This window comes from Cataglyphis hispanica, chromosome 1 (genome assembly GCF_021464435.1).
Source record: "Cataglyphis hispanica isolate Lineage 1 chromosome 1, ULB_Chis1_1.0, whole genome shotgun sequence".
In the NCBI taxonomy this organism is placed as follows: Eukaryota; Metazoa; Arthropoda; class Insecta; order Hymenoptera; family Formicidae; genus Cataglyphis; species Cataglyphis hispanica.
Window position 1 is genome coordinate 4,389,564 of NC_065954.1, and position 12,685 is coordinate 4,402,248.

Here is a 12,685-nt window from a genome sequence, read left to right on the forward strand (position 1 = left end):
AATACAAATAAATACTAATGTAAAAATATCTCGAACATTTTAAAAATATACTTCACTTTATTTAAAATAAGCTATATTTATATTTATGATGTCGGCGACGATCGATATCATAGAAATTCAAAATAACTCGATGCATATAGTTATTTTTTTCTAAATGATCACAAGAATATATACTGCAGTTTAGTGATTGTTTCTCTTATCATAAGACGCGATTAATTCTACATGTTACACACACACACATATATATATATATATATATATTACGTATGGCATACGAGAGATCAAAGTTCAATTGCCGAGTCGATTACGACAAAGATTTCTTGGAAATGAAAAAAGAAAATTACATTAATATATATTTTTTTATTCCACTAGTTTTTATTATATATGAGATTTTTTATCACATATAATATATTGACCAGTATTACAATCATTTAAAGCTCGCTGTGATGTCTAGCTTCAACATTTCTATTTACCTAAAGTAATCACTAAAAATTATAACATTGTTAAAAGCAGCAAAGCATGAAAATAAAATAAAATAAAATGTCGTTGATATTATACTTTGCACTTCTTTTTTCAAGATATACTTATATTAAAAACCTATATTAAAGAATCATTAATTAATGAATGTATATTATTATATATATATTATATAATAATATATTAATGAATATATAAAATATTCAGTTGTCAATATAGTAAGTGTATATAAATTTGAACTTGTAATACAATTATAAAATAGTATCACTCTTATTCAATTTGTTCCTTAAATAATAATCAGAATCGCTATATGAAATATGGCATGAAAATTATTTTAAGTAGCACACAATGTGATGATGAATTATGCATCATATACAGCTGCCATTTAATAATTAATAATAATTTATGCTGACTATTGAGAGAGTAATGTAACATACATTATATGTAGTACAAAAAGTAGTTAAGCTAGAGTTTAGTGCCTACACAATATATCACATATTTTTATATAAGATACATAAAGTTTAAGGCCTATTTACATACTTCTAAATTGGGGGATCCAATTGAAGCGAATTCTCGACTAGTTTGATACGTACAATCGTTGAATAATAATTTTACATCCGTCGTAATTTTGACAGGACGGATCTATCGCGAAAAGATATATCGACCTTGATAACGAATAGTATCAATCTATCTTTTATCTATATTCTTCAGGAAGTACGAAAGATATCTATCTTAGAAGTATAAGCGCTACAATTCCGGAATAAAACAAATAAATGTTACTGCTTTAATGAAAGTAGAGAGAAAGGAAGGATCACAAATATTATGAATATTATTCAAAAAACTTATTACTCTAACAGTCTTCATCAATACTGTAATTAGAATGCAATATTTATATGAAAAGCATTCATATACATTCAATAAATATCCATAGATAGATATACAATCAGCACGCTATATATCTTTTATAAATATCCACTATCAACAAAAAGACTCATTCAAGAAATATAGAACAGTACATTAGATACAGCAATTTCTATTTACTAAAATTAGCGACCAAAAAAATGCACAAATTGTAAATTGTACACAACAACAGACTTTTATATTTTTCCTCTTCTTATTTTAGAAATATCTCTACAAAAAATGCAGAAATCAGGTTAAAATTTATTCGACCAATCTATATCACGTTTACAATATTAAACGACTATTATAGACTTACTTCTGGATAATCATCTCTTCTAACGTTGGCAGGATAATAATCGACGATTAATGGACGTGGCCGTTGACCAATACCAGCGGGCTGTTGGAGCCCACACGCTTGCTCCTCATTAGTAATTACTGTCACTAAAGTGTTTATAACTTTTTCGTCTAACGCCGACATAGCTTTGCTCGGTGCTTTCATACGCCTGAGAAATAAAGCGTTCCATTTCTGTCGCAAATATAAGAACAATTGGGCCGTTTCAGGATCAAGCTTAAACACCACCCAATCATCGAGTTTAAAAATAGTCCCTTCATGAGATTCATCAACCTCTGAATCTGATTCGCTTTCCGGGACAGCTGTCAACATTTTTGTTCAAATATATATCACATTATGATAATATATTGTATATAAACAAGAGAGGTGCCGCTTACCTTCAGTTTCACAAATTATATTCATTGGTAATCTAGCTGGTCCACTAAATAATGCTACAGTTAATGGATTAACGAGTGTAACAACTTTCACGTGACAGAAACGTCCTGTACGGCTCATCTCCTCATAAACCAACCAATCGCATGGTAAAGTTTGTACATTAGCTGCATGTGTTTGTGCGGATGTCATCCTTGGAGATTTGGGATAATCTCTCAAGGTCGATGATGGATGGAAAAATACTTTAACTTCTTTTCTGCAACAAAAAAAGTATAAGCGCATACAGAAACGTTACAAACTGTCTACAAATTATGACAGGTTGTTAAACAAAATACATACTGTGTTCGTAACTGCATATGTTCTCGATCAGCTCGAATTAAATTAGGATACAAGCCCGCGGTCAGGGCTGCTTTCACAACAGCCCAATTCTCTGAATTAGAATTTAAATCCCGGATATCTCCAGGACTCCTGGCTCTAACGAATCCAGACGCGCGCAATTGGCCAAGTAATTGTGTACGCATTCCGACCACCATCTCCATCACAGGAGCAGAGATAAAATTTTTCTCACAAAATGCACGTTCCTTGCCAGCCGCTCTAGCATTCTGCCAACCCTGGAATGCTCGCAATACTACCATATGATCCGAGTACGTTCCGGTCGCAAATTTTTTTCGTGCCGCAGTCAAAGCTCTTTTTTGTGATGGTTGCGATGGTAGTATAAAAGGATCTCTGTAATCAATCGTTTTACAATATAATAATAAACAGTTATATACAAAGTTCAAATTCATATACATTATGTACTTAAATGTATACTCACTTGTATGCTAAACTGCAAACGATTGTCAAAATGGGATCCAAACATTTTAAAACAACGGCATATAGCAGCATCTTTCCGAGTCTCGGTTCAATCGGCAAATCTAGTAAATGACTCCCTAATTCAGTGAGATCTTCCCATGGATCTAGTGCATCAATCGTTTTTAATAATTGAACTGCATTTCTGGATACTACATTAGACGGTGGCTCTAAAGCTTTATCCAAAAATTCAGCTATAGGTGTGTTTCCCGGCGTTAAATGTTTCGTGAATAAGCATAGCTCTTGCAATGGTAATCGTAGAATCTCAGGAGTTTGGGAAAGCTGCATATTATTATATCGGACTGAAGAAAACAGACGATAACAAATTCCTCTTCTACATCTGCCTGCTCTACCTTTCCGCTGCTTTGCACAAGCTTGAGATATCCAGTTGGAGGTCAGCGTACAGACGCCCGATATAGCGTCAAAAGACTTCTCCTTAACCTTTCCTGAATCAATGACATATACGACATCATCGATTGTGATGCTAGTTTCCGATATATTTGTAGAAAGGATAATCTTTCGTGTACCCTGAGGACTGGGTTTAAATACTTTCTTCTGATCACAAGTCTGCATATTCGAATGAAGTACATATAAAATGTAACGTAAATTTTGATTCATTTTTTTCTCTTCCACATTTATTTTTTCTCTCATCGTCACTATATCGTCGTATCCCGGTAAAAATATTAAAATAGAGCCATGAGGCATTTTTGTATGAATGTAAAAGATTAATTCTAACAATAAATTGTAATCTATATTATCGTCATTAAATGTATGATGATATATGTCGAGCAATAATTTATCTTCTTCAGAGAGCGAAGTAGTCTCCGCAACGTGCACTAGTTCATTATTCGATACCGCGCAATCATAAGTTTTCATGTAAGCTTCAATTAATTCAGCACATTCGGTATGATTTCTGCTCTTTGCCCAGTCTAATGCGGTACAACCGTTAATAGCTCTCAAGTTAAGATTTGCTCCTAGATTTAAAAGTTGCTCGGTTGTATTTATACAACCTCTAACAGCAGCTGCCATCAATGGTGTTACAGAAGTTTCGGAATGCTGATAATCCACAGACACATTTTCTGAAAGTATAAAATGTAAAAGCTGCGCAAAGTTGTCTTCCCTTCCGTTTACCCAAGCATCAAGAATACTCTTATCCATTTCTTCTATCAGCCAAGGTTCTAACTTAACTTTTTCTGGTATAGGATCACTCTGTTGAGCTAAAATCGGAGCGGGTAGCAAATTCTTTTCGTTCTTAGTATTTTTATTAGAATGCTGGGGCTTATATTGCTTCCAAGATTCCAAAGTTTTCTGCTTATCTTTGCATTTCAAAAATTCTTTTTTCTTCATGAGCATTTCCTTCGTCATGTAACCAGTCATTTTCAAAATATCCTCGAGAAAATACACGTCCACGTCGTAAGATCGGCCCGGAACATTAATGACAGTACATTTATTAAAATATTTGGCGAAGATACTGGTATCCATTGTAGCACTCATAAGTATCAATTTCAAGGAACGATATTTAATTAACGCGTCCTTTAAGGCTATCAGAAGAAAGTCACAAAATCTATCCCGTTCATGAACTTCATCGACGATGATATGCGTGAGCGTAGTTAGGGCAGAATCTCCGCCCATTAAAGTTCTAAGTAGTACTCCATTTGTACAATATGTCAAGAGAGTTTTCGGAGCTACTCTACTTTCCAGTCTTATTTGATATCCGAATGTCTGGCCAATTTTTTCATCTCTCTCAAACGCCACTCTTTCGGCCACAGATACAGCCGATAAGCGCCTGGGCTGAGTGCAAATGATTCTACAAGCCTGATGTTTTTGTTGATAGTGTTCTAAGATATACTGTGGCACCTGTGTAGTTTTGCCGCATCCCGTTTCACCCGCGATTATAACAACTTGATGATTGTTTAATGCATTAACAATTTCTTCTCTCGCATTAAAAATTGGTAAAGACTTGCGAAAATGTAGCACTTCAAAATTAGTTTTTAACTGAGGGACTTGCGGTATGCTATTATTCAGCCTTCCCATTGTCTTAGTGTTTGTATTTACTACAACAATAAAAATATTTCATCAAAAACTAATCACAAGTTATTTTATATAAATTAATAATTATCTTAATATATATCAAATATATTCTATATCATTTTCAACTATAAATAATCATATAAATAACTAATATACTTGTCATAAATTAGTCTTTTGCATACCATCATTATTGAGAGGACGCTCTCTCTCGATTGGAGGCAGCAAGTCTTGACATTCTTTGTGATTTAATGGAAAGGTTTGCATCAAATTATATATGCTCTGCTTTGATGGTTTTCGTAATTTTATCACAGCATCAGCTTGAACTATTGTTGATCCTTCTCTCTTATATACTGTCAAGAATCGATTCATACCTTTCCTGCAAAATAAAAGACGCAATAAAAATAAATCTGCTGAAGAAAAGATTAACTAAAGAAATATAATTGCTATGTTCGATGAACATAAAGTTCATCATACTTGATCATACCCTCGGCTTTTTGATTTCAGACCAAGTTGTCTAGCTAATTCATGGATGTAAGCTCTTTCTTCTGCTGTGTATGAAGATGGAAACTCTAACTCCTTTTGATCGGCAGTTTCCAATAATTTTTTTATAGTTAAATTCACTGCTATTCTGGTATCCTCCCCTATAGGGCGATGTCTTTGCTGTTTTCTACGTGGCATAGTAAATGCTCAATTCACCTGTTAGCAATAAATTAACACGTTGATTTTAGGTTAAAAAATGCATCATGTACTCTATAATATATTAAAAAAAAAACTGATTACACACATAATACATCAGTAAAATATTGTGTTCATAAAATATATTGAAATATTGATATATTTAATTAACTTATGAATGATACACAAAACAGATAAATCGAAGAGAATATACACTTCAAAGATTAAGCAATTTGGACGATCGCTGAACGCATCGTCAGCAATTTCTCTAAAAAAAAACGAACGCGAAAAATTTACTTACACTCTTACTACTTTGGAGCAATATATCACACACCGAAGGTCATGAATTTCTTCGATATAATAATAATTTATGCCGATCTCAACAATGGTGTGAAATGCAAAAGACATAAAATTGCATCCAAAAGCGCATTCACTCGCTAACTGCACCTGTTTATCTTGTACGAAAATGCATTTCAATGCATTTGTCTCTTCAGAAAAAATTTACGAATAATGAGAGCCGAAAACGTATCACGTACGTTAGCACGCGAAATAAATGTTGATAAAGCAGCAAAGCAAAGCAATGTCTAACAACGATCGTCAGCTCCACCTGCGTTTTAAATATTCGCACTCACTTCAAATACTCCACGGATAAAATTGACGTATAATTCCAATTTACAATAATATAAATACTTGTGGACACATAAATCACATATATATAAACGCATATTAACACACCTAAGAGCGTAATTATAATAATACCAAAAAGAAATTTACATTTCAAGAAACTGCAACTAATTTCTTTTATCTTTTATCGCGCGTCCTTTAGTGTTCACTTCTTTTTATTTATCTAGATTTCTTGAAATTATCAATCTAAAAATTATGAAAAAGTTTATATCAATATCTTTATTATAATATTAGTATCGAAGTTCCTGCATCGCATCGCATCTCGTAGGATCGCGCGCTATGCGCTACAACGGCGCCTATGACAGCAACGTCGGCGATTGCGCGCAACACGGGTCCGTCGTTTGACAGCTCGATCACGGTGGTGTGCGCGCGACGTACGTACGCTCGTATCCGTTTGCGCCGCGTTTCCTCATCTCCCACTGGTCGCGATCTTCGATCGCGGTGAGACGACGCTCTCTAGAGAGACGGGGGTAGTAACGATAACGAACGATAACGAGAAGTTACAAAGAAGCCTCTCCCTAAGTCGCTGACGACGACTATGTCGGCGATGCCGCGATGCGGCTACGCTTCGGCTCGCCGGCACTCACGATGGTGCCTAGTTGTGGCGAAACGAGATCAGTAGTGATGTGCCTAAAAGCGGACGCGATTACGCGATCGACGTGCGTGGAAATGACATTGTGTCTGAGAAAATGAGAGGGAAATGAGAGTGCAACTCTCGTGGAGAGTTCTTAACTAATTAAGAGTCAGGAAGATTGTAATTTCTCAAGAGCGAAGGAGAGAGAACGAAGGTAAAAGAGAACGAAAGAGGAGAACTACGTTCTTCCTTCCGTTCCCGGAGTGATTCGTGGGGATCGCGTGAAAGAAACGAAAGGCAACCGGCCGATCGATGTGTTATTTGTGATGGGAGTGCCTGCGCGGGGAGCACTCGCGGCGATCGTGGCTGTAACCGCGCTCGCCGTGTATCTCAACAGTCTTGGATGCGGTTTCGTCTTCGACGATATTTCGGCGATCAAGGATAACCGCGACCTCAGGCCCCATACGCCCCTCAAGAATGTCTTCTACAACGACTTCTGGGGTACCCCGATGCACAAGGTGTGAGAGAAAGAGAGAAAAGCAGAGAGAGAAAAAGAGAGAGAGAGTAACAAGAGGAAGCATCGTCCGGCCCTCGGAGGACGCGCGTTCGAGATCCTCCCCTCTCCCTTCACCATCCCTATAGATGGCCCCCTGCGTATTGATCCGCGAGCGTCCTGTCCATTTCATCCCGATCCGATCCCCCTTTCTCTGAATCTTCCGTTTGCCTCGTCTTCTTCGCGTGCGTTCTGTGTGACATGAATCAAAAACCGGTACAGCGCATAGTTAAATTCCGAATTTCCATGCTACTGATATGCGAAAATATGTATATAAAATACCTGTAATTATGTTTAACATTAGATTTTCTGTATCTTTAAAGCACTTATAAATGATATTACCCAAAATTTTATTTCTTTTAGAAGAATTGAAATAGATAAAATTTCTATAAATTCAGATTTTGATGCTCTTATTCTTCAGATAATTTTTGTTTAATGTTGTATGATAAAAACGCGAAAATTGGAGTACATTATATTTTTCTGTATTTATAATATCGATATTTATTATTTTCATAATTGATTTTGCTAAAATAAAATAAAATAAACTGCAAACCTGTCTTATGCAGAACAAACATTTATACCGATTCAAGTTTTTAAATCTGTTCATTTTTATTATAATTTCTCTCTCTCTCTCTTTCTTCTTATATATATATATATATATATATATATATATATATATATATATATATAACAGTATTTATCCAATTTAATCAGAAAAATATTTTAAAATTATTAATGCTATACAAAATAAGAATTGAAAAAGATATCTGATGAAAATAATATGCAATCTACAATCTTGTCTTATCAACTACTACTTAATTATTTCTAGCATAATTTTTAGTTTTTTTATGAGAAAAACACATAATATATTGTTAAACATAATGAAAATAAGCTTAATTAAGATTGCATAATCATTTTAAACAAGAATCTTAAAAATATAAGATATATTATTTAACATATTATTTAAAAAATTATTTTTTTACACATATATCTTATGTTTATCTGTTAATAATAATAGTTGTACATTTGCTGCACAATTGATAAATTACTTTTTTCATCAATTATATTAATATCTTTTCAATAGGAACAGTCGCACAAATCTTATAGACCACTTTGCGTTCTCACATTTCGATGGAATTACCTGATTCATCAACTAGATCCTATGGGATATCACCTGCTAAATGTTATTCTACATGTTGGAGTATGTCTATTATATTTCAGGTTTGTGGATGTCGCTTTTTATAATTTACATCTCTTTCTTGCAATGTTTCTATAATGTGAAATTAAAAAAAATTATTATTCTAATCTGTAGAATATTATTATGTGAAGTTTGCACTCCAGACAAGAAAAAATATGTGTAAAAATTGTTGCAGGACCTGTTTGATGTTTCTACCAGATGCAGCAAGTTTTGTGTCATCTTTATTTTTTGCTGTACATCCTATACACACAGAAGCAGTATGTAATGCTCAAAAATAGAAAGATTTATTTGAATTATTATTATTAAAATAATATCATTGATAAAAATATGGCTGTAATTATATTCCTTAGGTCACAGGTGTAGTTGGTAGGGCAGAAACTTTATCCTCTTTATTTTATCTGGCAGCTTTAATCACGTACACTAAATGTTGCAAAAGCAAGAGATCTACAGGTAATGACTTTAATCTTAATGCAGATAATTTACATTGAGGAATATTATATTATACATTGGCATTTTATAGGGTGGAAATCCTTGATGTTATCTATGTTTTTTGTATTTACTGCAATGTTGTGCAAGGAACAAGGAATTACAGCCACAGCAGTTTGTGTATTGTATGAAATTTTTGTTGTACAAAAGGTAAAAAAATCTCTTTTTAATGCCACACATTCATTCTATCAAGTCTCACAAAATTACACTAATAATACTTGTAACTTTACTTAGGTTAGAGCAAGGGATATTTTCTTAGCACTAAAGTCAGCTTTTGGTGGTAATAAAATTTCACCTGCATGGTCAGGCGAGGGTACAAAGCGTTTGACCGCTCTTACACTTGTTACATTTAGCCTGCTTATTCTACGGTTACATATAATGGGCTCAAAGTTACCTGTATTTACCAGGTATGCTTTGTGTGTGTACGTAATTATAATTAATTATATTTTTATATTCTAATTAATATATTTTTTAGATTCGACAATCCTGCATCAGTTGCTGTGACACCAACAAGACAGCTTACATATAATTATCTTGCTGCAGTGAATCTAAGACTGCTATTTCTTCCAAGTGATTTATGCTGTGATTGGACAATGGGGACGATACCATTAGTAGAAAGCTTTGCCGATGTTCGTAATCTCGCAACTTTAGGTACTCATGGAACTGTATTAGGATTGCTTGTGACAGCTGTTGTAACACGTAGCAGACAAACGTCAGTTATTCTCATTATGGTTAGTAAAGATGATCATTATGCAATTAGATATAAGAGAAAATTTAAGTAGTTGAATAATATGGTGTGTGTTGGAATAAGGAAAATATGTAATATCATGCATGCTCTAGAAATTTTATATATGTGTGGATTCTTATATTCCTATAATTAACAATATTTAATAAATATGTTGTGATTTTCAAAATAATGCCTGCAGAGTTTAGCTATGATGATACTCCCTTTTTTACCTGCGTCGAATCTTTTTTTCCCGGTTGGATTTGTAATTGCTGAAAGAGTGTTGTACGCACCATCCATGGGTTTTTGCATGCTTATTGGATATGGATGGAGCATTTTAGCAGACAAGAAGTAAGTTGATTCGTCCGTGAACTGTAATTTGATTTGTATGAATTACTCTCTTTCGTGGATCATAGAGAATATATTTACTATATAAATATGTATATATCATCTTTTTTAGATGCAAGAAACTGGTGTTATTTTTACTTATAACGCTTCTGGCAGCGCATACGACGAAAACATTTGTTAGAAATTACGATTGGTTAGATGAATATTCGATATTCATGTCTGGCTTGAAAGTAAACGATAGAAATGCCAAATTATTTAATAATGTAGGTCATGCATTGGAAAGCCAAGGTCGTTTTAAAGAAGCATTAAATTTTTTTAATATGGCTGTACAAGTTCAGGGCGATGATATCGGAGCACACATTAATGTCGGACGAACATATAATCATCTGAAAATGTTCAAGGAAGCTGAAGATGCGTATTTAAAAGTAATTAACATCACTGAATTTATGTAAATTTATCTAACTATCAATTTAATTTGTATTTTCACATATATTTTTTTTTTGTTTTTTTCTAGGCCAAGTCATTATTACCAAAAGCGAAACCGGGAGAATCTTATCAAGCGCGTATAGCACCAAATCATTTAAATGTGTTTGTTAATTTGGCCAATTTAATAGCTAAGAATGCAACTAGATTAGAAGAGGCTGATTTATTATACAGACAAGCGATCAGTATGCGCGCGGATTATACTCAAGCATATATTAATCGCGGCGATGTTTTAATTAAACTTAATCGTACAAAGGAAGCTCAAGAAGTTTATGAGCGAGCACTATTTTATGACAGTAATAATCCTGATATCTATTATAATGTAAGTATTGAATTATTAAAAACGAAATACACATAAATACATTATACACATTTTTTTTTAAATGCTACAACAAGACTGGACATTACTAAAAAATTAAATATATATATGATTGACATTTCTACAGCTTGGTGTTGTATTTTTGGAACAAGGAAAAGCATCTCAAGCTTTGGCATATTTGGATAAAGCTTTAGAGTTTGATCCAGAACATGAACAAGCATTACTGAACTCTGCTATATTACTTCAAGAATTGGGACGAGCAGAATTACGTAAAGTAGCTAGAGAGAGACTTCTGAAGCTTTTACGGAAGGTATGATTCCTTTTTTCAATTCATAGAACTATAATTATATTATTAACATAAATTTATCATATTGCCTAATTATAGGATTCTAATAACGAGCGTGTACATTTCAATTTGGGAATGTTGGCCATGGATGATCACGACAGTGCTAGCGCGGAACGTTGGTTTCGCAATGCCGTTGCGTTGAAGGAAGACTTCCGTTCTGCGTTGTTCAACCTCGCATTGCTATTGGCAGATGAGCAGCGTCCGCTCGAAGCAGCACCATTTCTGAATCAATTGGTCAGATTTCATCCTGATCATGTGAAAGGCCTAATCCTTTTAGGGGACATTTATATCAATAACATAAAGGATTTAGATGCTGCAGAAAATGTAAGATATTACGCGCAACCTATTAAATTTTTTCATTAAAATTTATGCAACATGCAGAGATTTTATATATTATACATGCAAATAACAATAGAGACAATTATTTGTATCGACAATTCTATTAATGTTAACATTATTGTATTTTAGTGTTATCGCAGAATATTGCAATTGGATCCTACCAATATTCAAGGATTGCATAATTTATGCGTCGTGATGGTGGAACGGGGTAAATTGGGTTTAGCAGCGCAGTGTCTGGAACACGCAGCCGCTCTAGCACCACATCAGGATTACGTGCAGAGGCATCTTTCGATCGTGAGAACCCGTATTAGTCGTCTACCACCGGATCAGCGCGATACCGATGTTTTCGATGATTCCTTTTGGAGCAGTAATGTGAAGGACAGACCTTTCAATACCGTCGAGCCATCAAACGGACAGTTTATAGAAAAGACCGAGTCCGTTTTTTCGAATCACGCGACAGTTCACAATCACATAGGAAGTAAGCAGAGCAATATCGATTCCCTGAATAATCACATTATACATTTAAAGGGTCCATCAAAACCTGCCCGAGCGATGAGCGGTGCCAGTATGACGGAAACAAAAGAACAGAATCCCAAACAAGCAACAGTCCCTGAATTGAGTAAAATTGTGGAACCTACCACGGACAGGGTTTTCGATAGGGTTATAAGTGCTGATATAACGAAATTAGATATCACGCAGAAACACGGCTCGAAACATGCGACATCCGACCAGTTCAATCAGAGTGCCGCCACAACGATCAGCAGCAAACAAGGAATGAAGCAAACAAAAGACAGCGCGTTGTCATAGTATTAATGTAAAATCCGCCGAATACTGTAAAGTTATATGCATATAACGAAAGATTATGGTGGTACAGTCATATAGAGCTAATGTGTGAATATAAAATAAATACAGAGTATTGTTTTATATGCTGTATAAAAATAGGACATTTTATAAAATATATTTAAAAGAATTGTG

At 34.3% G+C, this 12,685-nt stretch overlaps 2 protein-coding genes across 2 annotated transcripts; one reads left to right on the forward strand and one right to left on the reverse strand.

The window, feature by feature from the left end:
* Positions 1-351: 351 nt before the first annotated feature.
* On the reverse strand, positions 352-6,216 carry LOC126854226 (3'-5' RNA helicase YTHDC2-like). The gene is made up of 8 exons (XM_050600751.1): positions 5,958-6,216; positions 5,466-5,677; positions 5,164-5,357; positions 2,916-5,004; positions 2,441-2,827; positions 2,107-2,357; positions 1,694-2,031; positions 352-1,608 (listed from the first exon to the last, which is right to left on the reverse strand). Exons 2-8 carry the CDS (start codon positions 5,657-5,659, stop codon positions 1,597-1,599), a joined length of 3,465 nt encoding a protein of 1,154 aa, XP_050456708.1. The 5' UTR covers positions 5,660-5,677; positions 5,958-6,216; the 3' UTR covers positions 352-1,596.
* Positions 6,217-6,668: 452 nt separating this feature from the next.
* On the forward strand, positions 6,669-12,685 carry LOC126851805 (protein O-mannosyl-transferase Tmtc3-like). Its single transcript, XM_050596147.1, has 13 exons — positions 6,669-7,432; positions 8,552-8,688; positions 8,841-8,922; positions 9,016-9,115; positions 9,186-9,301; positions 9,386-9,558; positions 9,627-9,882; positions 10,078-10,226; positions 10,336-10,648; positions 10,738-11,028; positions 11,153-11,335; positions 11,411-11,695; positions 11,840-12,685. The coding sequence occupies exons 1-13, from the start codon at positions 7,241-7,243 to the stop codon at positions 12,515-12,517; spliced, it is 2,955 nt and encodes a 984-aa protein (XP_050452104.1). The 5' UTR covers positions 6,669-7,240; the 3' UTR covers positions 12,518-12,685.

Excerpts from the sequence above, each read along its gene's own strand:
- LOC126854226 (XM_050600751.1), bottom strand. The coding sequence starts at position 5,659 with ATGCCACGTAGAAAACAGCAAAGACATCGCCCTATAGGGGAGGATACC. Across the intron at positions 5,005-5,163 it reads GCGTCCTCTCAATAATGATG|TAAATACAAACACTAAGACA; the intron begins GTATGCAAAAGA and ends TTATTGTTGTAG. Across the intron at positions 2,828-2,915 it reads GTTTGCAGTTTAGCATACAA|AGATCCTTTTATACTACCAT; the intron begins GTGAGTATACAT and ends GATTGATTACAG.
- LOC126851805 (XM_050596147.1), top strand. The coding sequence starts at position 7,241 with ATGGGAGTGCCTGCGCGGGGAGCACTCGCGGCGATCGTGGCTGTAACC. Across the intron at positions 7,433-8,551 it reads GGGGTACCCCGATGCACAAG|GAACAGTCGCACAAATCTTA; the intron begins GTGTGAGAGAAA and ends TCTTTTCAATAG. Across the intron at positions 10,227-10,335 it reads AGCATTTTAGCAGACAAGAA|ATGCAAGAAACTGGTGTTAT; the intron begins GTAAGTTGATTC and ends CATCTTTTTTAG.